The 23,540-nt window shown below is 31.0% G+C and overlaps 3 protein-coding genes and 1 pseudogene across 3 annotated transcripts; 3 read left to right on the top strand and 1 right to left on the bottom strand.

The window, feature by feature from the left end:
• Nucleotides 1–5,726, top strand: LOC137826079 (hyperosmolality-gated Ca2+ permeable channel 1.5-like). Its single transcript, XM_068631925.2, is given in 12 exon segments — nucleotides 1–374; nucleotides 570–716; nucleotides 1,050–1,185; nucleotides 1,404–1,505; nucleotides 2,019–2,138; nucleotides 2,289–2,369; nucleotides 2,732–3,072; nucleotides 3,260–3,505; nucleotides 4,100–4,424; nucleotides 4,815–5,048; nucleotides 5,214–5,405; nucleotides 5,407–5,726. Coding segments are annotated over 12 exon segments (2,286 nt in total). The 5' UTR covers nucleotides 1–54; the 3' UTR covers nucleotides 5,449–5,726.
• A 2,638-nt stretch (nucleotides 5,727–8,364) lies between these two features.
• On the bottom strand, nucleotides 8,365–10,788 carry LOC137826350 (thylakoid lumenal P17.1 protein). Its single transcript, XM_068632284.2, has 4 exons — nucleotides 10,465–10,788; nucleotides 9,841–9,877; nucleotides 8,800–8,883; nucleotides 8,365–8,564 (listed from the first exon to the last, which is right to left on the bottom strand). Exons 1-4 carry the CDS (start codon nucleotides 10,741–10,743, stop codon nucleotides 8,512–8,514), a joined length of 453 nt encoding a protein of 150 aa, XP_068488385.2. The 5' UTR covers nucleotides 10,744–10,788; the 3' UTR covers nucleotides 8,365–8,511.
• A 7,768-nt stretch (nucleotides 10,789–18,556) lies between these two features.
• Nucleotides 18,557–21,266, top strand: LOC137826242 (polygalacturonase 1 beta-like protein 1). The gene is made up of 2 exons (XM_068632136.2): nucleotides 18,557–19,038; nucleotides 19,184–21,266. Exons 1-2 carry the CDS (start codon nucleotides 18,994–18,996, stop codon nucleotides 20,984–20,986), a joined length of 1,848 nt encoding a protein of 615 aa, XP_068488237.2. The 5' UTR covers nucleotides 18,557–18,993; the 3' UTR covers nucleotides 20,987–21,266.
• A 374-nt stretch (nucleotides 21,267–21,640) lies between these two features.
• LOC137827313 (U2 spliceosomal RNA) lies at nucleotides 21,641–21,773 on the top strand (annotated as a pseudogene).
• Nucleotides 21,774–23,540: the final 1,767 nt, after the last annotated feature.

Here is a 23,540-nt window from a genome sequence, read left to right as displayed (position 1 = left end):
CATGCTTTATTTGTATATTTTACAGGGAGTAGCTTCTTACTTCTAAGTTGTCATATGCTTATGGCTTCTTTGAGTGATATCGGACTCGCAGCAGCAATTAACATCCTGAGTGCATTTACTTTCTTATTGGCTTTTGCCTTACTTCGAATTCAACCTATAAACGATAGGGTGTATTTTCCAAAATGGTATTTGAAGGGTTTAAGGAGCAGTCCATTGCAAGCAGGGTTATTTGTCAGCAAGTTTGTCAATTTGGACTTCAAGTCATATATAAGTTTCCTGAGCTGGATGCCTTCAGCATTGCAAATGCCAGAACCTGAACTAATTGACCATGCAGGCTTGGACTCTGCTGTTTTCTTGAGGATCTACTTACTTGGGTATGCTCTGATGAATCATTCTTTGTGGCATTTGTGGATGTCAACTATTCATTGCTTTCTTGCTTTCTCATCTGTTTTTTCCTTCACTTCCAATGGTAGTTTGTTTTTCAGAATTTCCCCAGTTTTTAGCTCCAACATTGCTTATGTCTTTTGATTTTTTTACTAACTGCGTATTCTTACCCGATTGAAATGCAGGCTGAAAATATTTGTCCCGATTGCATTCCTAGCATTTTCTGTTATGGTTCCTGTCAATTGGACAAATAGCACCTTGGAGCGTTCCAATTTGACTTATAGTGAGATTGATAAGCTTTCTATTTCAAATATTCCAACCGGATCAAATAGGTATGCAAACTTTTCAACGGTAGGATTGTTTGCTTTATTTTCTACCTTCCTTTGGCCTTGTACATATTCTTTCATCTGATATGAACTTTCTATTGATATGTGTTTGTTAATTTTAAAGAATTGCACATTAGTATTAGTATGTTGCGTACATTCATTTTTGTCCCTGTTGTAGAGTGGGTGAATTGGTATATACATCTGGTATTCCATGCAAATCTTCTAAGTCAAGTTGAAACAAATTAATAACTACTTGCAGAACCTTACTCTCTTCCTGAAGTAACTGCCTATTTTCGAACAAGCATGATTATCTTCCAATGCTTTTTACATGAATTGCAGATTCTGGACTCATTTGGTAATGGCCTATGCTTTTACCTTCTGGACATGCTATATCTTGAAAAGGGAGTATCAAATAGTTGCAACAATGAGATTGCATTTTCTAGCATCAGAAAGACGCCGTCCAGACCAATTTACAGTAAGAATAAGTTTTATAGCTGAACAAGACGATATGTTCATACTCGTAGTTCCACTGTTTCTGTAATAAGGATTTATATCCTAAGATTAGTAAAGTCCACATATCTCCTACCTTCTTACATCAAAAGGACTGTCCTTTCAAGTAGCGATCCAATTGTACCTTCATAAATATAGAAGAAAAACTTGTGACAATAAACTTTGTCCTTTACATCTGTGCAGGTACTTGTTAGAAATGTACCACCTGATCCTGATGAATCAGTTAGTGAGCTAGTGGAACATTTCTTTTTGGTCAACCATCCAGATCACTATTTCACTCACCAGGTCTGATCCTTTTTTATTACAATCACACTTGCCTAATTATTATTTTTTGTTTCAAAGCTTGTAATATGGTTTTTGCATTTGAGTGTATCAGATTAACAATATTTACCATTTATATCCTTATATTAATTTTGTTTTATTCAAATGGATAGTTATTTCCTAATCCTTTTTGTAGGATTGGTTATAATCAAAGAAATACATATTTCTTAGTTGGGTTTTATTGTACTATAGCTTCTCATAGTATATTTGACAAACTTCCTCTTCTGTTTTGTTTCTGTTAGCTAAAGATTACTTATTGGGCTAGAAACTTTCTGGCGATACCTATGTCAACTCTTCTCTTTGTAGCATGATCAAGTCAACCAAGATTTATTATGTTAAATGCACTGTTGATATAATGATACTTTGATATCAAGTTCAATCCGTCTTAACCCTTCATTCACAGACTGTTCATTCTGTTTTATCCTACGAAGTACTTTTGTTTTTGTTTTTCTCTTACTTTTAAAGATATTCCTGCAGGTTGTTCGCAATGCAAAGAAACTTTCTAGTCTAGTTTCTAAGAAGAAGAAAACCCAGAATTGGCTTGACTACTATGAACTTAAATATTCTAGAAATCAATCCACAAGGCCATATAAAAAGGTATGCCATTTTCACTAATCTGGTTCTTATGAGTTCTAAACTATCTTCCATTTTTAAAAAATTTCAGCATAAACTCTTGCTATTTTTCTAAAGGCATTCCAATTTTTTTTCGCCTGCACTATAATTCCATTATCTTGTACTTGCTTGCAGACTGGTTGTCTAGGTCTTTGGGGTGATCGAGTGGATGCAATTGATTTTTACACTGCTGAAATTGACAGATTATCAGAAGAAGTAAGCAGTGCTTTCTATGTTTATTTTACAATGCTGATAACTAGAAAGAAATTTTATTCCACTTAATTGTGAAAATAAAAAAGATGGAAGAGATCTGAGCTAATTATCGGCAGGCATACTTATCTGAAATGATTTTCTTTCACCTAAAACAGAATAAGAGATCCTTCTATCAGAGGTGTTTTCCATCAGTGATATAATTTGTCCTCATCTTTGAAATTCAAATATTCGCTTATGATCATCATCATTATACATCTCCAAATCCATTTTCTGTTATCTATGTTTCTTGCATCATAGATTATTGAGTTGTTAACTAATTTTCTTTTAAGAAAATGATTGAGTGTTATGTTCCTCTGCACTTTCAGATAGAGTTAGAGAAAGATAAGGTGATGAAGAATCCTAAATATATAATGCCAGCGGCTTTTGTTTCCTTCCGAACTCGTTGGGGTGCAGCTGTTTGTGCGCAAACACAACAGTCCAGAAATCCAACCGTATGGTTGACTGAGTGGGCTCCAGAACCTCGTGATGTGTATTGGGACAACATGGCAATACCATATGTTTCACTCACAATAAGGAGGCTTATAATTGCTGTAGCTTTCTTCTTTCTGACATTCTTTTTCATGATCCCCATTGCTTTTGTTCAGTCATTAGCTAACATTGAAGGCATTGAAAAAGCAGCACCTTTCCTTAAACCTTTTATTGAAATGTAAGTGCTATTATTTTTAATATCATCTCCTTTTCCTTTTTGCATAATACATATTTCCGCCTGAACAAAATTTATTGAACATAATATGATCGCAACCCAGAATATGTTACTGATAACCCTGTATTGCTCTTTGATATCTTAATGGTGTCTGTGGTGGAAACTAATCTTATGCTTCTCTTTTATCCAGGAAAGTCATAAAAGCTTTCGTACAAGGTTTCCTTCCCGGTATTGCTTTGAAGATATTTCTCATATTTCTGCCATCAATATTGATGATGATGTCCAAGTTCGAAGGGTATATTAGCACTTCTTCTCTGGAAAGGAGAGCAGCCACAAGATATTACATCTTCCAGTTCATTAATGTATTTCTTGGGAGCATAATTACTGGGACTGCATTCCAACAGCTAGATAAATTTCTCCACCAGTCAGCAAATGAGTAAGCCCTCGTAGTACTACTATTACTATTGCATTTAACTTTCATTTATGTTAGCAATTCAGTTTGAATAAATTATATCTTGGAAACTAATTATTTTCGCTCATTCTTCTGGTCAACACAGTCAATTAGATAATAGTAAAACAATCACAGAAAATATCCTTTCATTAATGACCATGTGCTTCTTTGTTTTCCATTCAGTTCCCATTTTTCACTTTCCAAACGTTCAACTCAATCCACCTCTCACAATGAATTAACGTTAAACATGATTCAACTGAAGTATAGACACAGTCATATTGTATAAACTTGTTTGGCATTCCCCAGATTTTCCATTTTTTCCTCATGAAAATTGAGTTAAAAATAAGATTAGCGAATCGCACATGCAAGGTTATGTTTGTGTAAAATGTCTGAGGATTGAACAACATGAAATCAAGTGTTTGGTTGAATTTCTGGTTGTCTCTTCATTTTTAAGTAGTGGTATTTTGTGGCAAACTCTTCTAATTCTAGAGTTTTAATAACCTGAAGTAAAAAAGTGAGGTTATAAACCGTCACAAATAGCTTTCAATAACGTAAAGTAAACATATGCTGTGTATGCAGAATTCCAATAACAGTTGGTGTCTCAATTCCAATGAAGGCAACATTCTTCATAACTTACATAATGGTGGATGGGTGGGCTGGATGTGCTGGTGAGATTTTAAGGTTGAAGCCATTGATATTTTATCACTTGAAAAATTTCTTCTTAGTGAAGACTGAAAAGGATCGTGAAGAAGCAATGGATCCAGGGACCTTTGGTTTCAATACAGGAGAACCTCAGATACAACTTTATTTCTTACTTGGCCTTGTGTATGCTATGGTCACACCATTTCTTCTTCCATACATCATAGTGTTCTTTGGCTTCGCATATGTCGTCTACCGTCATCAGGTAAAAGCTGGTTCATGACAGGTTTCTGTTTCTGTACATTTAGTTACTGTTTTCATAAACTGGCCACATACACACAAAAAATTCTGTATGATTATTCAACTTAAACATGGCACAAGGTATTTGCATAAAATTGATTACATAAAATGTTCTACAATATTATGGCATTATACTTACACCATAGCTTTTGAACGATAAATTATGTTACCTACAATGCAAGCTTATCATAGTTTGTGTCTGAAATTTTTTAGCAAGTGTTTATTAAAATTTCAACTGTTACGTAGAACTTAAACAGTATGTTCTAACATAAAAGTCTTCTCATTTATTTACTATGTGAGTGGAGTTCCAACTTGAGTTTTAATATCTAAGTTAATGCACGATATCTGATGGCAGATCATAAATGTCTACAACCAAGAGTATGAGAGTGCTGCAGCATTCTGGCCTGATGTTCATGGACGTATCATATTTGCATTAGTGATCTCACAGCTTCTGTTAATGGGATTATTGAGTACAAAAGAAGCTGCTAACTCAACTCCATTGCTCATCACTCTCCCAGTTTTGACAATATCATTCCATTTGTATTGCAAGGGACGATATCAACCTGCTTTCATTAAGCATCCATTACAGGTTGGTCTTGATATTGCAACACTGTTGGCATACAGCTTTTAACTTTGCAAGAAACCATTTGTTTTGAAATTGCTTTTTTTATCCTTTTCTTGATCATGGCATCTTAGCTCACCCATTTCTTCACCAAATTCGTGTTAATTTTCCTCTCTTTTGGTGAAACTTCAGGAAGCAATGATGAAGGACACATTGGAGCGTGCAAGAGAGCCAAACTTCAATTTGAAAGAGTTCCTTCAGAGTGCATATATCCATCCTGTATTTAAAGGTGATGATGATAGTGATAGTGAAGTAATGAGCGAAAAGTGGGAAGAGCAAGAGCCAGTAGTTGTACAAACAAAACGCCAGTCCCGGAGGAACACACACACCATTGGCAAGCAAACATAGCGGCTCATTGTCATCTTGAGTGAGTTTGAATGTGATGAAAATCACGTTTAATGCAGAGAATAAAACTAGCATTAGATAGTTTTTGAAGTTCACTATTGGTAGCATTGCTATATAATATCATAACTCTGCTACCTTTTCCTGTATATAAATCAAAGGCATGTGAATTTTCAATGAAGTATATAACAGAGATATTCAGGTCAAATTTTGACATTCTGATCTGTTGTCACAAATTTACTACTACTTTTTTTGTCATGTAGATGATATATGAATAAATTTTTAGTTACTGTTTGACACCAACTACATGTTTTTTCACTGTTTTGGAAGAAAAAAAAGGATGCAAAAGGGTTTGGTACCAAGTAGTTTGCAAATTTAGTATCACCTTTTTCTGTCAACTGACAACAATTTGGATATTTCAAATGCAAATAGCCAAATTCAATGAATGATTTTATTTAGTACATGTCATTGTCAAATAATTAAAATAACCTGTTTGTCTGATTTATCATCCCTATTAATACATGAAAATAACCAAACTCAATAAATGATTTTAGTGCACGTCATTGTCAAATAATTAAAATTATTTGTCGGATTCATTAATTAATTCATTTTTAAAAATTAAATAAAGATTAAATTTATTTAGAACCTGAATTCCATTAAAACCATCCGTGGTATTGATTTGAGAGGGTTAGCTGGTATAATAAGACCACAATTCAGGTGGTGGGTTCTATCAAAAAAATCTAATGTATTTTCTTGCAACTATTTAAATAAATAAAGAACTAAAATTCAAATTAAAAAAAAAGTACTTATACAATTAAGGGTTTTTGTAATTCTTTCTCCTTTTTATAGGAAAGTGCATTTCAAGTATATTTTTGTGACTTGGCAAAAAGTTATCTTTATAAATCGTCTCAAACTGTCATATCTATATATACACTTTTTTTAAAATGGGTATCCATTTTAATTTAGAAATATCTCATATCACCATTTAATTTTTTTATTATAAATTGAAGATTTAATTTATACATTTATTATGAATTACAATAATAAATTCATAAAAATAAATATTTATCTTATACACTACACAATATAAAACACTAGTCAAAACTAAAAGTATGCATATTAATAAAATAAAATAAAAAAATATATGCAGGATTTAATCTAAGTTCTATGATAACAAAAAATTATGCCATAAGAGTAAATTAAATAAAACTGTGATGGTTTGGAATGAAAAGTGATGGGTGCATCATATTTCAGAAGGTGAAATGAAATGAGGAGTTTTTATTTCATTTGAGAAATGAACAATTGTAGAAGAATTTTTGAATTATTTCTTTCTTACATTTTTATTATTAAATATTTGATGTTGTGTTTGCCCAATGATATATTATTGGCATTCTTATTCAGTATACACCGTGTTTGGTGGAAAATGAATTGGACAAAAAAAATATGTAGACTCTTCAGAGCAATTCCAAATAATACTAACAGTGAAAGTATGATATATAATTAATTATAAGTTGTGTTGCTTTTTAATGATAGTTTCTGTTGACTTATCAACTCATTTATTTTCAGATCATTATCAAATAATTTGTCAACGTTTATTCATCAACTTAAGTCCAATCCCTTCAACTTTTAATGATTTTTGTTTTCAATACAAAAGATTTTTAATTTTTTTAATTACATTATGTTTTGGTTTGTCTATGATTTTAATTTTAATACATTCTTTCAACTATTATATTAAGTAATCACATGTTCAATTTAATAACATTTAAGTTTAATGACAACTAATTGTTTTAATGATTTTTTTCCCTTTCAAACATCATTATAAGATAATCATTTGATAAAAATCAATATTTAATTATTATATTTATTAAATTAGATACTATTTTAAATATTAAAATAATTATTAATATTTAAATGAATTCTATTATTAATAAATAATTTCTAAATAAATATCTATTAACTACTGATTTTTTAATTTGGTAACTAAAATTTTAGTAGCTAATTAGATATTAATTTAAAAATTATTTATTAATAATAAAAATTAGTTTAAATATTAATATTTTTTAATATCTAATTTAATCAATATAATAATTAATTATTAAATAATTTTTTAATAGTGTATTGTTTGATAAAAGTTTTCATTAAAATTAAAAGAGAAGACGTTAATATTCTCATAATTTTTTATTATAATATATATATTACTTTATCAGATAACTTTTGGATAGTTCCCTTAATGATTTAATGATAAGTTTTGTCGATAATTTCTTCTATTAATATAAAAAAAGAATTTGATTCTAACCCATAGAATGCTAGCCTTCATATCAGATATATTAATTTTAGAACTTAAATAAAGAAAGACTAATACAAATAAATGGATTAAATAAGCTTTTCTTTATAATCAATGTTTTTCGTGATTTTTAATCATCGATAATTCTTTTAATTTTAGTAAATATTTTTATCGAGTAATGTTTAAAAGATAAAAATCATAATAAAAGATAGTTATCACTAAAAGTAATAAAATATTATTAAACTTAACATTACATATTCACTTAATGATAATAATTAAAAAAAAACACTTTAAAATAATAGACGAGATCAAAATACGATATACGAATACTAGTCCAATTTTAACTAATTGGTTAAAAATAAAAATCAGTGAATAACTTTTTTAATAAAAACCCAAAATGAAGTTACTGTGAGCAACTTCTTTAAAAAACAACTCTTTGTTTGGTTTTTGAAACTACTTTTTCCCTCCTTTTCTTTTACAAAAACTATGCTTCTTTGGTAAAAACAAAAACTATGTTTGTTAATCTTTTAAGTTTTTTTCTAAGCATGTTTTACCTAACTTACATTGTCAAGAAGAAGAAAAAACCAGATTAAACACTCCCCTAGTCAAATTTACATGACTACAACCATTTTTTACCTGTTATGATCAAAATTTGACTGATTCAATAGCTAAGACCTCAAAGGGCTTCAGAATAACTTGATTAAAATGATTCACAGAAAAAAAACACTATGAACAATAAAATTGTTACAAGATCTTACATATTTCAGAACAGATGGTTTTAATATATAACAGGAATTTCACAGCTCATAGCCGACGGGAATAGCCAGAACCTCCACATTTCTTGCAGAATATCAATCCTATAAGGTGGAAACATATGCATAAACAGAAAGAACAAGGAAGACCTTAAGTAAGACATTGTTGAACGTGGGGAAAAAGAGTATAATCTCTTCTTTTCCCCTCGAGGGGATACAATATGTTGATTTTCTCATACCAACATCAAACAATTTCTTAAAGGTGGTAACCCAAAATATTCATGTAAGAAAATGCAATCATAATAATTTGTTTTACGCATATGAGAACAGAAAGATATACCTGAACCCTTGCATACTTTACAGTTAATTAACCACGTATCTTGCTTCATCTTGCCATTGTCACAAAACACGCATTTTGTCCCACCTGTTTGTCACCAATGTTATTCAAAATATAGTATCTTCTTTCAATACTAAAACAAGTTCCCCTTAATTTCACATGCAATGTAAAAACGCAGGTCAATGCAGACTTACAGGAATCCCAATAGTGAGAGGGACAATGACAGTAGAAAGTAGATCTCTCATTCATAACCATCACTAAAATAGGTACTAGACTTTCTTTATCCAGTCCAAATGACCTATTGCCATAGAGTACATCTCCATTCACAGTGATATAATTATTGAAGGAAGAAAGCATACGTGAAAAGGGGTAAGAAGAGAAAACTTTGAAGTTATTGGGATAATAGAAGCGCAATCTTATAATGCATAAACAATTGGTAGAAGCTTTATGCTCTATACCATACATTATAGTGGCTGAGAAACACAACACCTGTCATCTAGCATAAAATTCGAAGATCATATGTTATCCACAAACTTCTACATATTACCCTCATCCAAGCACTTGCCAGCACTCCCCTTATGAAAATACAATAGTCAGGCATGTAGTTGCTGGGAATACTTTTTGAAACTTCAACCAATTGCCCCTATATGTCTTCTTGGTTGAATAGGTGGAAATAAGAGGTGAAGATTTTCACATGAAAAGCACTACACATTTGATTGGTATAACAAAAACACGAAGAGTGGGAAATAAAACAATCTCCTTTCAATTCTCACCAATAACTTTAGTTCAAAACTGTTTTTATTTTCCACCTTCTCACTTGCTCAATCAAGCAGACCACAAGTATCCTCAGCCAAAACAATCATTATCCCACAAACTACAGTCATTCAAGTCAAGGTCCTAAACACATGAATAATGATATCCTCGTTACCAATATCTAAAATATTCCTCGTACTGTTACCATCATGATTCATGCCTCAATAATTCCCCTAAAATTCAACACTAAAGCACAACAATGTTTAAGTTCAAATGCAGAAAGATAATTACCGTTGCCAGCACATCGCTCACAAGGCACCGGATCACCCTGCAAAACCCCATCACTCGTTACCAAACATAAGTATCAACTTTAACCCACAGTGTTACTGTTAGAAAGTAGCCAACAAGCAAATGTTGATGCAATTATGCATATGAATACAACATTACACTTCTGAATGAGGTAGGTTGTCAACATTCACCACGACCACCACCCCTCCCAAAAAAATGTTTATCACTTTATCAAATCAAAACCTAAAAGTTTCAAAAGATAATTACAAGTGTACATTTTTTTCTTTCAACGTTTTCTATCACATCACTTATCTCATTTATCATTCCCACTCCACAATTTTCCAAAACCAAAATTGAAGCAGCAGAGAGTAAGCACTAAGCAGAAGTAAATGTCTTAATCAAAGCCAAAAAACATCATTCAACAAAAGGAAATAATTAGCAACATTGGAACCATGATAAGCTAAACTGAACACATTTCTGAAATAATAGATAACTGAATACATAAACAATAAATGCATGTGGGTAGTATAGTAAGTCTTACATTACATCTAAAAAGGAAAATAAAAAAGTTTTGATTTTTATGTGAAGTCAGAGAAGCCCATAATTAAAAGAATGAAAATGAAGAACCTTGAGGCCAAGGAAGAGAGAAAGAGCAATGGCGGCCAACACACTGACAGTAACGATGACAGTTTGGGTGTCGAAATAGAAAGTGGTGGCGACGCCGTTAAAGAGCAAAATGGGGTGGACGATCATGAAGAGCCTGGGCTTCTTGGTGGGTTTGCGTCTGAGAATGGAGGGGAATTGGAGAAGATAAGAAGGAGAACGTGTGGAAGAGCATGAAGAAAGGTGAAGCGAAGTGGAAGAAGAAGATAGAGGATGCAGAGTGTAGTAAGGAAGAGTGGCCATTGATAAAACTAAATCAAATAATATTATTATTAGTATGTGGAGCTAAGCTCTTCAAACATGTCACATCGCGCCTTTTTCTTTTTCTTTTCTTTCACTTAATTTTTGTATTCTTTAATTTATTTACCAAAATAGATTTGATAAAAAGAATCATAGGCTTGGGCCATAATTCATGACCCAAACACAACAAAGCACGGGCAGTTTCTTCCTGCACGCCTACATTTTTCTTCCTGCACTCCCACAATTTTGTAAATTTCGAAACTGACCCCACTATTTCGGGATTTGGGAGTGTGCTACGGATTCATCAATCCGGAAGTCAATCATGTTGCATTCTGGATGAGGGAGTGTTCCAGAAGCAAAGTTTGTATAAATTATTGATTTCCAGATTGTTGAATCCGGAAGCCTAATTTCTATTACAGATTGGTGGATCCGGAATGATTTTTTTCAATTATGGATTTCTAAATTCTGAATGCATATTTTGAATTACGGATTGACGGATCTGGAATGATTTTTTCAAATATGGATGTTTTGCATTTTTTTATTTTGGATTAACACTATCATTCATGTTCTACCGGAAGCATCAATCCGGGAGATTACCGGATGCACCAATCTGAAAATTTACTGGAAGCACCAATCCGAAAATTTACCGGATTTCATAATCCAAAATACAAAAAAAATGTACAATTTATATAGGGACACTTTTGTCTTTGCACAATCTTGTGGGGGTGCAGGAAGAAAAATGTAGGGGTGCAGAAAGAAACTCCCCAAAGAACGCATGTTCCTTCATCCCAACAAATATCTTCCTGTACCCATCAATTTCGGAAAAGACTGTTTTAACCCTTTTAAAAATGGCTTTCAGGTTTTTTTTTCTGGAATATTTTTGGAACATATTTTATGAATTCCGAATTTTTCATCCAAAAACAAAAAAATATGTTTCAGAATAGATATTCTGAAATAATTTTGTCTTCTGAATTTTCTATTCCAAAAACACCTTTCACTAATAAAACTTCTATTCCAGAAACATTTTTTCTTATAGAATCTCTACTTCAAATCATCAAAACTATCAAGAATAATTTCAATATTTTAAAGAATATATGGGTGCAGGAAGAAGAATGTAGGGATGTAAGAAAAAAAATATAGCGGTCCAGCCCAGCACACACATACCCTGCCTCCTCCTTTGCGGATGGCTATTTTTTCCTGCACCTTCATAGTTTCTCTTGACACCCCTACAGGCGAAAAGACCATTTTATTCTTACAAAATACATTATTATTCTAAAATCCAAAAATGTTATTTTTTCTATTTACACTGGACTAGATTGTAAAATTTAGAAGGTATAATCTATAACACCTGGACCACATCCAGAAATTTAGAATAATTTACTTTTTAAAAGTTCATTTAAATTATAGAATACGAAAGATATTTAATAGCTTTGGATTGTATAATCTATAACACCTTATAATATGTATTTCAAATTCTATAATTTATCATGTATTTTGAATTATATAATATGAGAGATATTTTTGGATTTAGAATTATATTTTAAATTACATAATTTAAAATATATTATAATAGAAGAGTGTTACGGATTTTATAATTTTAAAATAAATGAAAAACATAAACAAATAAAAAACTCTAACATATACTCTGAAGGATATGATTGAAATTAAAAAAATATATAAAAATGTAGGAAAAATATATATGAAGGTGTAGAAAGAAGGTATAGATGCAAAAGGGCTTGCCTATTAACAATACCATTATTCACTGATTAACAATACCATTATTTGATTTCACGATTAAAGTTAACAATATAAGCTTAAATCCACTTATCATTCTTATAAAACTTTTTTTAGAATATGATATTGTTACAAATTATTATTTACTCCTGAAACTAACATTATGGGAACTTTAACACATTCTATTTCTTTCCTAATATGATTTATTTTGCAAATAAAGTGATTATAAAACTTTAATAACATTGGTTCTCCAGTTTTCCAAATTTAAATAATTTTAGTCCAATATTAAATTGTTTTCAGAATAACAATTTAGAATACTATTTTTTTTAAATTATTGGTCTTTGAGTCAGATTTGTTGTGCTTTTATATTGAAGTTCATGTACCACATAGCAGTGTCACCAGCCGCCATTGTCAAATCATAAAGCTTCAATTCAAATTTTAACAAATTTTATGCCAAGGTTAAATTTTAACAAATTTCAAATTAAATTTCGAGAAATATTAAAATTCTTAACACTTTAAAAATTAGTTTTTAGAACGTGTTAAAATGGTAAAATTTCTTAAATAAATTTAGAGACATAATTTCTGAAACTTGATTTGGAAAAATGCCTTCAGAAAAATAGCGAAAAAATGTATAAATAAAAGAAGTGTAAAATGCAAGGCCTATAACAAAGTGCAATTAATGGTTCTTGTTTTCAGCCGCCATCACATAGTGCGTTACACGTCGAGACCCACCCAAATAATAATGGGCTTTCAACATTTATTATAATATCTTATAAGTGAAGAAAAGGGAAAAAAAATATTATAATAACATGTGAATACAATTGTTGATTTGGAAAACTCTAGAAAATAAATTTCAAAGTACAAAATGTAAACCCAACAAATTGGTATACATTATTTTATTATATTTTTTATAATGAAAAGGTTTATTTTTTTTTATTTCTTATTTACCACATAATTTCTCTCATAATAGTGAAAACTATTATTTTAAATAAATATGTCGTTTTAATTTAATTTGATAAGCTTAGTCACACTTAAGTGTGTTTTTGTAGTTTTTCCGGTTTTTATTGTTTTCGGCTTTATAACTCATTGTTTTGTTCTTTTAGTGATAAATTTATTTTTTCTGCAAATGCTCTTTTCATGTACAGAGTTTTCGTATTTATTTTCTTTTCTTTTTTATTCTGCTTTTCATTTTACATGAATCTTTTACATTTTACTGCAAGCAAGATAACATGTAGTTCCAGTTCTTTAATGACTACAAGGATTTTAAGATGGTATCTCTTTCTCTTTCTTTATTATTTTAATCTCTTTCTTGATTTGCTTCTTCTTTCTTCAAAAAAGGTTTCAGGTGTTTTTTTTCCTTATTTTTTCGGTTGTGATTGGATTCAAAGTGAATATGTGAATATTTGAGGAAAATGATGCGTGAAAGAAAAATATGAAGAAAATGAAAATGAATGTGTTTAGAATATGGTACGTTGGAGTCAATTTGTGAGAAAAAGTTATCAAAATTTATAACTAATGAGATGATCGTGAGAAATTTTTTTATATTTTTAAAAAGTTTAAAATGTAAGTTTATAAATTTATTATTTTTTAAAAATATTTGAATAATAAAATATGATATATTTTTATATAGATTTGAGTTAATTAAAATTTTGTAAATTATTTTTTTATTGTTAAATAATTATTTTTACAAGAATTATGAGTTATTATCATTGTAAAAAATTTTAATAAAAATAAATTTTTTCCGTTATAAATTTAATTGTAATATTCAAAATTGTAAAAAATATTTTGAAAAATAATTTAAAATGAATTAAAATATTTATTTTTAGAAGATAACCTTGATATATATAAAAATATAATTATTAATCTTTTTATTATATAAAAATCATTAAATAAAAATAAATAATATTTAAATATTCATTATTACAAAAAAATTAATTAAAAGTAATTTTTATTTCAAATTTAAATAATAATAATAATAATTTTATATTTATAATCAACATTATTATTGTATAAATTATTTTTTTATTATAAATGATTATATATTCATTATTATTAATTTTTAATATTTATTTTTATTAATAATTATTATTATTTAACATTATTTTATTATATTATATAATCGATTATAATATTTATATAAATAATAATAAATTAATTATTATATTTTAAAATTAGTTTTAAATTTAAATTATAAATTGATATTTTGTAAAGATATGTAAATACAAAACCAAATAAAATGTAAATAAAAAAAGTAACAAAAATAAAATACATTTACTATTTAAATGAAAATGACATTGCTTAAGTGGCTTTCCTCTCAAATCTCAGCATCTATGTGAGGAACAATTTTGAACTCCTCCACTTTTTTCTACACTTTCAATTCTTCACAATTAAATTGATACAAACATACTTACTTCCTCCAAATCAATATCTTTCTATCCGAGTGAACTGTTCACTCGGATCCAAATTGAGCATTCATGATGACCGAAGAATTTACTCTTCTTTTATCTATACATAATTATATATACTTACACAGAATTCAACTATAACTCGTGTTTTTTTTGTTTTTGACTCTAATAACTATCACTTATGGCACTACAAGAAAATCATCAAATAGAAACCAATTTTTAGAAACCAAAATAATTAGTTGCAATAGTAACTAAATTAGAGACCATTTTAGAAACTAAAACAAAAATTGGTTTCTAAATTAGTTTCTATTATTTTCTATTTTTGTTAAATAGTTTCTAAATTGGTATCTAATTAGCCACCAGTGTTTTAACTACCAATTATTTAGTTTCTAAATTTAGTCTCTAAAACCTTGGTTGCTAATTACATACCAATTTAGAAACTATTTAACAATAATAGAAAATAATATAAACTAATTTAGAAACCAATTTTTGTTTTAGTTTCCAAAATGGTCTCTATTTTAGTTACTATTGTAACTAATTATTTTGGTCTCTAAAAATTGGTTTCTATTTCATAATTTTCTTGTAGTGTGGAGTAGATCTATGATCACAATCTTGAGTGCAAAGAACAAGCTCAAACTTATTAATGGGTTCACTATTGAATCATTGAAGGATGATGCATCTTATCAAGCTTGGAAGTAATGCAAGGCGGTTTCATGGCTTTTGCATTCCATGTCACCACCTATTTTACAAAGCATTCTTTGAATGGAGAAAGCCCAAGACATATGAAACAACTTGAAGTCTAGATTTTTTTCAAGGAGACCTTTTAAGAGCATATAGTTACAAATGGAGGTCACATATCTAAAAGAGAGAGAATATACCATCACAAATTTTTTTACAAAAGTTTTATAATTATATGGGATGCGTTAGAGAACTTTAGACTTGATCTTATTTGCAGTTGCAACACGAGATGTTCTTGTGGGATTACATCTTTAATTGCATAGAGAAAAATAAAAGGTAGTGACATAGTTTTTAAGAAGTCTAAATGATCAATATAGTAATGTTAGGTTTCACGTTTTTTTTATCGATCCTATACCTCCCATTTCTAAGAAAAATTCCTATGTCGCGCAACAAGAAAGACAATAGTTTTTTCACTAAATTAGAAATCAAGGTTGCGATTGCTACCATTTTAACATCTTGTGCATATTGTGGAAAGAATAGTTATGATGAATCTGTTTGTTTTAAGAAATAAGGGTTCCCTTAAAAGAGTTTCAAGAACCCTACAAAATGAAAAGTTTGTATTCATTGTGTGAAAGGTGAGCACATGGTTGATGTTTGCTATATAAAGCATGATTTCTACCTGGTCACGAGCACTATAGTGGAAAACAACAATTTGGCTAAGACTCAAGATACAAAGCAAGAAATAGAATCTAATAATGTTGAGCAAGATATATGGTTCACTCAATAGCATTATCGAGCTTTGACAGCTTTGATTAATCAAACAAATATTGATAAAGATACAAGCACATTGCATATAAAGTAAATAAGTGTTATCATTCCAAATTTTTGTAATCAAGGTAAAAGTTATTTAAGCTGAAGGTAAAAGTTTTTTCAGCATTAATTCTTTTAAGACAAATAGTGTGACAACATGTGTGTTAGATTCAGGAGTCACTAATCATGTGACTTCCTCTTTTGATAAATTTTATTCTAATAAGAAAATTGATTATGTTATTATTAATTTTCTTAATGGAACAAAGGTTAAAGCTACTCACATAGGAACAATCAAAATCAGTAATGAAATTTTGTTTTTATTTATTCTAGATTTTGCATATAACTTAATTTTTATTTCAAAATTGGTATCCTTCCATGACATTGATCCTTTTACAAAGAATGTATATGTGATCCAAGACCAGAAAATAAAAGGAAGGATTAGTACAATTGAAATCCATGTTGATCTCTATATTTTTAAAGGCTCAAATTGTTCACTTAATATGGTTGATAGGATTTAAATTTGTAAAATTGACAACGACAATCTTTGACATAATAGATTGAGCAAAAGTATTTACACATTAATGATTCTAGAACCGATGGTTGTAATGTTTGCCACTTAACCAAACAAAAAAGTTACCTTTCCACAAAATATATACCATGCATGCTAAGATATTTGATGTTATTTATCTTGATATTTATGGACCTTGTCCCATATCTTCATAAATATTTCTTTATCATTATTGATCATTACTCACATTATACTGGGATTTATCTAATGCATAATAAGTCTAAAACATGTATACATCTTGTTAATTTCATAGCGTATGTAAAAAACCAGGTTGCCGCTGCTATTAAAATCATAAGATCCAATAATGGGTGTGAATCTGCTATGAAGGAATTTTGCATCAAACTAGCTATGTTGAAACACCTAAACAAAATGTGATAATAAAAAAAATAAAATAAAACATCAACACCTCTTAAATGTTACTATAACTTTGATTTTCAATCTAATGTTTCTGCTCAATTTTGGACATATGTTGTCAATTATGTCAAGAGTTTGGTGTATTTTCTTGTAAAGAATTTCGTTTTTAGTGAAAATCACCTTGGTGTCAGGTGGGATTGGATGTAACTTTGTATATGAGTGAACTAATATAAAATTCTTGGTGTTTTTCTATATTTTTTATTCTACTTTATGAATTGTTTACATAATAATTTTTTTTTATATGATCAATTTGTTGGTTTTTTTTAAATAATTTATTTCTTTTGATGTTTCCAAACTTGTATTGATTTTCTGTAAAACTAGAGTTACTCAAATAATTGATATTGATTGTTATATCAAATCTTAATATATTTTGTTGTAATTTGTATCAATTTATGATTAATAAAATTATTTGAAACATAAACAATTTAATAAAATTCTGTTGATCTTTATACAATCAATGTTTTATAAAACAATTGATTATTTTTTCTGAAATATATATCTATCATATTAAATGTAAAATTATTTTTCTCTCCATTGTTGTTATATTTGACTGTGGAGGTTTGTTTTGTGTGTTGGAAAAAGTTTAAAAATTTCAATTACAAATGGTTTCTAGTTTTAATAAATTTTATATCAGTAAATTAATCTATTAATCCGGAAAACAATATTTTGAAATTATTTTTGATAAATTATTTTTTTTAAACATATTTAAGTCTTTTAAATGTAAATCTTATTTAAAATATAATCTGTTATTTTTCAAAATAATATATTAAAAATTATCACTAAATTTGAATTAAACAAATGGTTGTCCTCGTGATCTAACAGAGACCCTACATCCTATAGAATACTTATATATAGGGAGGCATATCTATTTTACTAATATAAGTGAAGATATAACACATGTGGTTCATCATCTTAGTCAGCTTTTTCTGCTTCTATAACTGCACATCATCAAGCTTCTTTTCGAATTCTGCATTATCTAAAAGGAATCTTTCTTAATGCTAACAATGAAGTTAAATTCAAACCCTTCAGTAACTTTGACTGAACAGGATGCCCTAATGCTAAAAAATTTATCACCGAATACATTTTACATGTTGAAAATTCACGCAATATAAGAAATAGTAAATTATTTCTAAAAGTTCTACAAAAGTTGAGTACAGAGTTCTTGTTAAGACCACTCTGAGAGTTGTAATGGTTGATCTATCTCATTAAAGATCTTCATATATCTCATTCTTAACCAACTATTATTTATTGTAATATAACTTGTCTGTCATAAAAAATTACATGCAACCAAGTGTTTCATGAGTGCACTAAGTGTATAGAGATACATTGGCACATTATGAGGGATTAGTGAAACTCCTCCCAATTCCTTCCAATTTGCAAAACTTGTTGACATATTTACCAAAATCTTGCCACCTTCAACTTTTCACTCTTTGTGCTTAAAGCTTGAAATGCTAAACATCTATTTTCAGTTTCAGGGGCTCTCTTAAAAGTGAAAACTATGATTCCAAACAAAATCTGCAACTTTCATTCAATATAGAGATCAGAACAATATTGACAGCAGCAGCCGCCGCTAAGTAGTATAAGTACACAACCCAAAATTCTCCATCACCACCATTCACATCACAACTGTCAGTGTCCATAAACATGATCACCCGCATCTTTCTCCTTCTCCTCCTTTCATCTCTCACTGTAATCACCTTTCTTTATCTCCATTTTCTTCCAACATTACTCTTCCCTACTTACTCCACTCTTTTAAATCTCAATTAACCAATTAACAAAATGTCAAATTCTATTTATATATTTCTATTATTCATGCTCATTATCAATATTGCAGGTTGCCAGCGTCAGAGATAAAAACCAAAATCCTTTCTCCCCAAAGGCTTTCTTAATTCGTTACTGGGACAACAAAATCACCAACAAAATCACCAACAAATCACCAAAGCCACATTTTCTTCTCTCCAAGGCCTCTCCACTCACCGTAGCGGAAACCGCCACCTTCGCCAAACTTGCCGCCAACAACACCCTCTCCGCGCACCTCCCACGCTTCTGCTCCGCCGCACGCTTACTCTGTCATTCCAAACCTCTCTCTCTCTCCGCCCAACGCACCAGCAGAGACGCTAAATTTGCTGTCTACAACAACAGAAACTTCTCCGACTACGGAACGAGTCGACTCGGTGGACTCAACTCGTTCAAGAACTACTCCGACAACCAGCGCGAAAACGGCCCCCAAAATGACTTCCGCCAATACAGCAAAGCCTCCGTAAACCACAGCGACGATTTCATAACCTACGGCTCCTTCGGCAACGTCATCAACGACACATTCCGAAGCTATGGAGGCGGCGCCACCGGCGGCACCTCCAGTTACAAAAACTACGCCGAACCGGTCAACGGCTTTGACGACCTCGAATTCGCCTCCTACTCCGACGACGCCAGAAAAAGAACCCAATCCTTCATTGGATACACCGAGAACGGTAACGGCGGCCAACAATCGTTCGCCGGTTACGGGAAACGCGGCAATGAGACGGAAAACTCGTTCCAAAACTACGGCACAAGCTCCAACCCTACCCTAACCGGATTCTCGAGCTACGGCAACGACGGAGTTAGAGTGAACGACACGTTCAAGAACTACGCTAACCAAGGGAACAATCCAACGAACACGTTCGAGAGCTACGGTAACGGTGGAGACGGCGCCGTTGACAGGTTCGATACTTACAGGGTTGAGTCCAACGGTGGGAGTGACTCGTTTCAGAATTACGGAAAAGAATCTAACGGTGGTGACGTGGATTTCAAGGGGTATGATAAATCGGATAATAGTAACTCGGATAAGTTCATTGGGTATGGAAAGGGTGGTGAGAAACAGAGGTTTGGATTCTCTGGCTACCGAATCAACTCCTCTTTCACTGAGTATGCCAAACAGGGCGCTCAAACATTTGCGAGCTACAAAAACGAGAGTTTCAGTGGCACAATAGTAAAAAATTGGGTTGAGGAGGGTAAGTTTTTTCGGGAGTTTATGCTGAAAGAGGGAACGGTGATGGCTATGCCTGATATTAGAGATAAAATGCCTGAAAGGTCGTTTTTGCCCCGGGTAATTTTGTCTAAGTTACCGTTTACCGTTAGTGGGGTGAACCGGGTTTTTGAGGTTGGTGCCGGTTCAAGTTTGGATAAGATTGTGAAGGATTCAGTGAGCGAGTGCGAGAGAGTACCGAGCCAAGGTGAGAGCAAGAGGTGCGTGGGGTCCATGGAGGATATGGTGGACTTCGCCACAGGGGTGTTGGGTTCCAACGTTGTGGTTCGAACCACAGAGAACGTGAAGGGGTCGAAGGGGAATGTGATGGTGGGTTGGGTGAATGGGATTAACGGTGGGAGAGTTACTGAATCCGTTTCTTGTCACCAGAGTTTGTTTCCTTATTTGCTTTATTACTGCCATTCGGTTCCAAAGGTTCGGGTCTACGAAGCGGATCTGTTGGACCCGAAAAGCAAGGCCAAGATCAACCGTGGTGTTGCCATCTGTCACTTGGACACGTCAGCTTGGAGCCCATCTCACGGAGCTTTCTTGGCTCTCGGGTCGGGTCCGGGGCAAATTGAGGTGTGTCATTGGATCTTTGAGAATGACATGACTTGGACCATTGGTGATTAACTTGTTGAAGAATGGGAGCGTCTCTTCAAATGTTGGTGTTCTTGGCACCACGTTGTCTTTGGAAGCTTCACATATTGTCACTGAAATGAGAAGCTAGGGCAGCTTGGAATTGCGCTGCTAAGACCGATAAGTGCTTTTGCCATGCAACTGAGTAAGCAGCATAAAAAAGTGAAAATAAAGGGCGTTCAGAATCTTACAATTTCAAAGAAATTCAAATATATTAAATTTGAATTTCTTTACCTTCAATTTGTTGTTTTAAATAAGAGAATGCTTTTATCAATTGAGTTTAGTTGAAATTATTTTGCTTTTTTTTTTCTTTTTTTTAACAGCAAATTATTTTGCTTGATATTGCCTACTGTATGTTTTCTTATGATGTTGATATATTATTTTTTATATATTATCAAAGAGAATTTTAGTCAAATTGAAAATTATGTAATTAATATTAAGAAAACAAATCTCTATCGACTTTTGATAAAAAAATAAAACTAATGGTATAAATAAAAATAATAATCTCTATAATATTTTAAAAAAGAACTTAAATAGAGGTCAAGTAAAAGAATTCTTAATGACGTCAATCAAAATATAATCTTATTAATATTGGTAGACTTTTTTTTAACTTGATTAGAAATAATTCTACTACATAACAATACAAAAATATCTTTCTCGGCGTTTTGGCTAAGATCAAGTGTAGTTTCTGTTTTGAATCATTGGTTCACAAGATATTATATTAATTTTTTAAATGAGAGAGTCAACTTAAGTAGTTTGCTATTGAAGCTTTGAAACATTGTTGTTTTTGCTTTGAATATATATATATATTACCTGTTTAGCTTCGGACGATTAATAGTTTGGGATGACTTTTCTACTTAGTAACGGAGTCGTTATTTGTTATTAATGATCATTATAAGTAAAACGATCTAATTAATGAACTTATAAAGTAGTTACATGGTCAATGTAAGGGCTCACAAACATCAACTCAAAAAATATCACTTGATGAATTTATAAATACGCACTCTCGAGGAATCTTTTCTCATACTCTTAACACTCACATTGTTAATAACTAGCTATCTTTGTGCTCTTAATGGCCTAATCATCATAAAGTCATTTTGAGGTGAACATTTCCTTTTCATCGGAGACCAACTGAAAGTTCATTCCTTGAGGAATATTCTGTCTTTGTCGAGTTGCACTCTCCGAGTTCAAACCCGGTAGGAACATATATACGAATTTAACTGTATCCGATTACATATAAGAACTAGTACGATGTCTGAATTGTTTAGAAAAATTTAAATAACAATATTAACAAATTAAGTAGATAACACAACATAATATCATTTTAGCAAGTAAATATGCAATAAATAAAAATAAAAGTAAAAATTAAATCTAACAATAGTAATTCCAAACATAGGTATGAATTATACTATTTTAATGTAGTTGTCAAATTTGAAGTGTAGACCACATGATAGGATCAAGTCAACACATTTTAAATAAGACAACACGTACGATTTAAATATAATACTATAGAAGCAAAATAAAAGAAAAAACCATAAATATAGTTGTAGAAATGTAATTACCAATATATACATTTGTATATGAAACAATATTACTTTAAAGTACATTATATTATTGAATTAACAAATTTAAATCAACAAATTTAAAATAAGCAACTCAATATGAAGAAGCAGTTATTAACGAATTTAATAACTATTACATAACGATATTGACAAAAAGTAGAAAAAAAATAAGAGAAAAAGGCAATCTTAATAACAAAATATGTCAACCAACAAATAATAGGCACTAGTACAAAAAGAAGAAAATGATACGCTTAATTTAGTGCGGTTTTTGCGCTACCCGCTTTCGTAAAAAACGCGGTGGCATTTTTGAAATTATTTTGATTTACGAATGCGGCTATTTGTATAACCGCACTTGTAAATCAAAGAGCTTGATTTACGAATGCGGTTTTACCTTTAGCCGCATTCGTAAATCCTTTTTTACCCTAAATTTTGAAGCGCGCCACACACAATTTCAAACTTTCTTTCTCGTCTTTGCCTTCGTTTCGCGTTCGCACTCTGAGTTCGTCTCCTTCTGCTGCATCTGCATTCCATTTGTGCAATGTAAGTTTCTCGAACTCTCTTTCTTCTTCTTCATCTTCACAAATATATGCATAAATGTTTTCGTTTTTCTTATATATGTTTTTTCCTTGCATTGGTGGTCTCGAAGCACTGTTTTGTTGGCTGACATTCGTTTTTCTTACATTGTTTGGTTTCTTGCATTGCTCAGTACTCTTTCATTGTCTTCGTGGTTTCTTGTGGATTTTTTGGTTTGCTCCGTTGCTGCTTCCATGTCCGCCGTCGCTTCTACTGTCGCCACCGTTGTTGGCGCTCCCGTGACTCTTCATCAACGTTGCCTTCACACAAGATTGACGATGTTTTAAAATTTTTAATTTTTTTTTAATGATTTGCCATATACAAGTGCGGTTAAAGCAAATAACCGCACTTGTAAATGGTATATATAAATGCGGCTATATAGCCGCATTTATATTTCTTGATTTACAAGTGCG

The sequence above is a fragment of the Phaseolus vulgaris genome, chromosome 8 (genome assembly GCF_051622355.1).
Source record: "Phaseolus vulgaris cultivar YP4 chromosome 8, ASM5162235v1, whole genome shotgun sequence".
Classification (NCBI taxonomy): Eukaryota; Viridiplantae; Streptophyta; class Magnoliopsida; order Fabales; family Fabaceae; genus Phaseolus; species Phaseolus vulgaris.
The sequence above is the reverse complement of the archived record's forward strand: the minus strand, read 5'-3'. Positions and strand labels throughout refer to the sequence as shown.

What these genes read in the sequence shown, in the direction of transcription:
- LOC137826350 (XM_068632284.2), bottom strand. Translation starts at nt 10,743, where the DNA reads ATGGCCACTCTTCCTTACTACACTCTGCATCCTCTATCTTCTTCTTCC. An exon ending in CTCTCTTCCTTGGCCTCAAG is followed by an intron (nt 9,878 to 10,464) that starts GTTCTTCATTTT and finishes GGGGTTTTGCAG; the next exon opens with GGTGATCCGGTGCCTTGTGA. An exon ending in TGAGCGATGTGCTGGCAACG is followed by an intron (nt 8,884 to 9,840) that starts GTAATTATCTTT and finishes GGTGACAAACAG; the next exon opens with GTGGGACAAAATGCGTGTTT.
- LOC137826242 (XM_068632136.2), top strand. Translation starts at nt 18,994, where the DNA reads ATGATCACCCGCATCTTTCTCCTTCTCCTCCTTTCATCTCTCACT. An exon ending in TCCTCCTTTCATCTCTCACT is followed by an intron (nt 19,039 to 19,183) that starts GTAATCACCTTT and finishes TCAATATTGCAG; the next exon opens with GTTGCCAGCGTCAGAGATAA.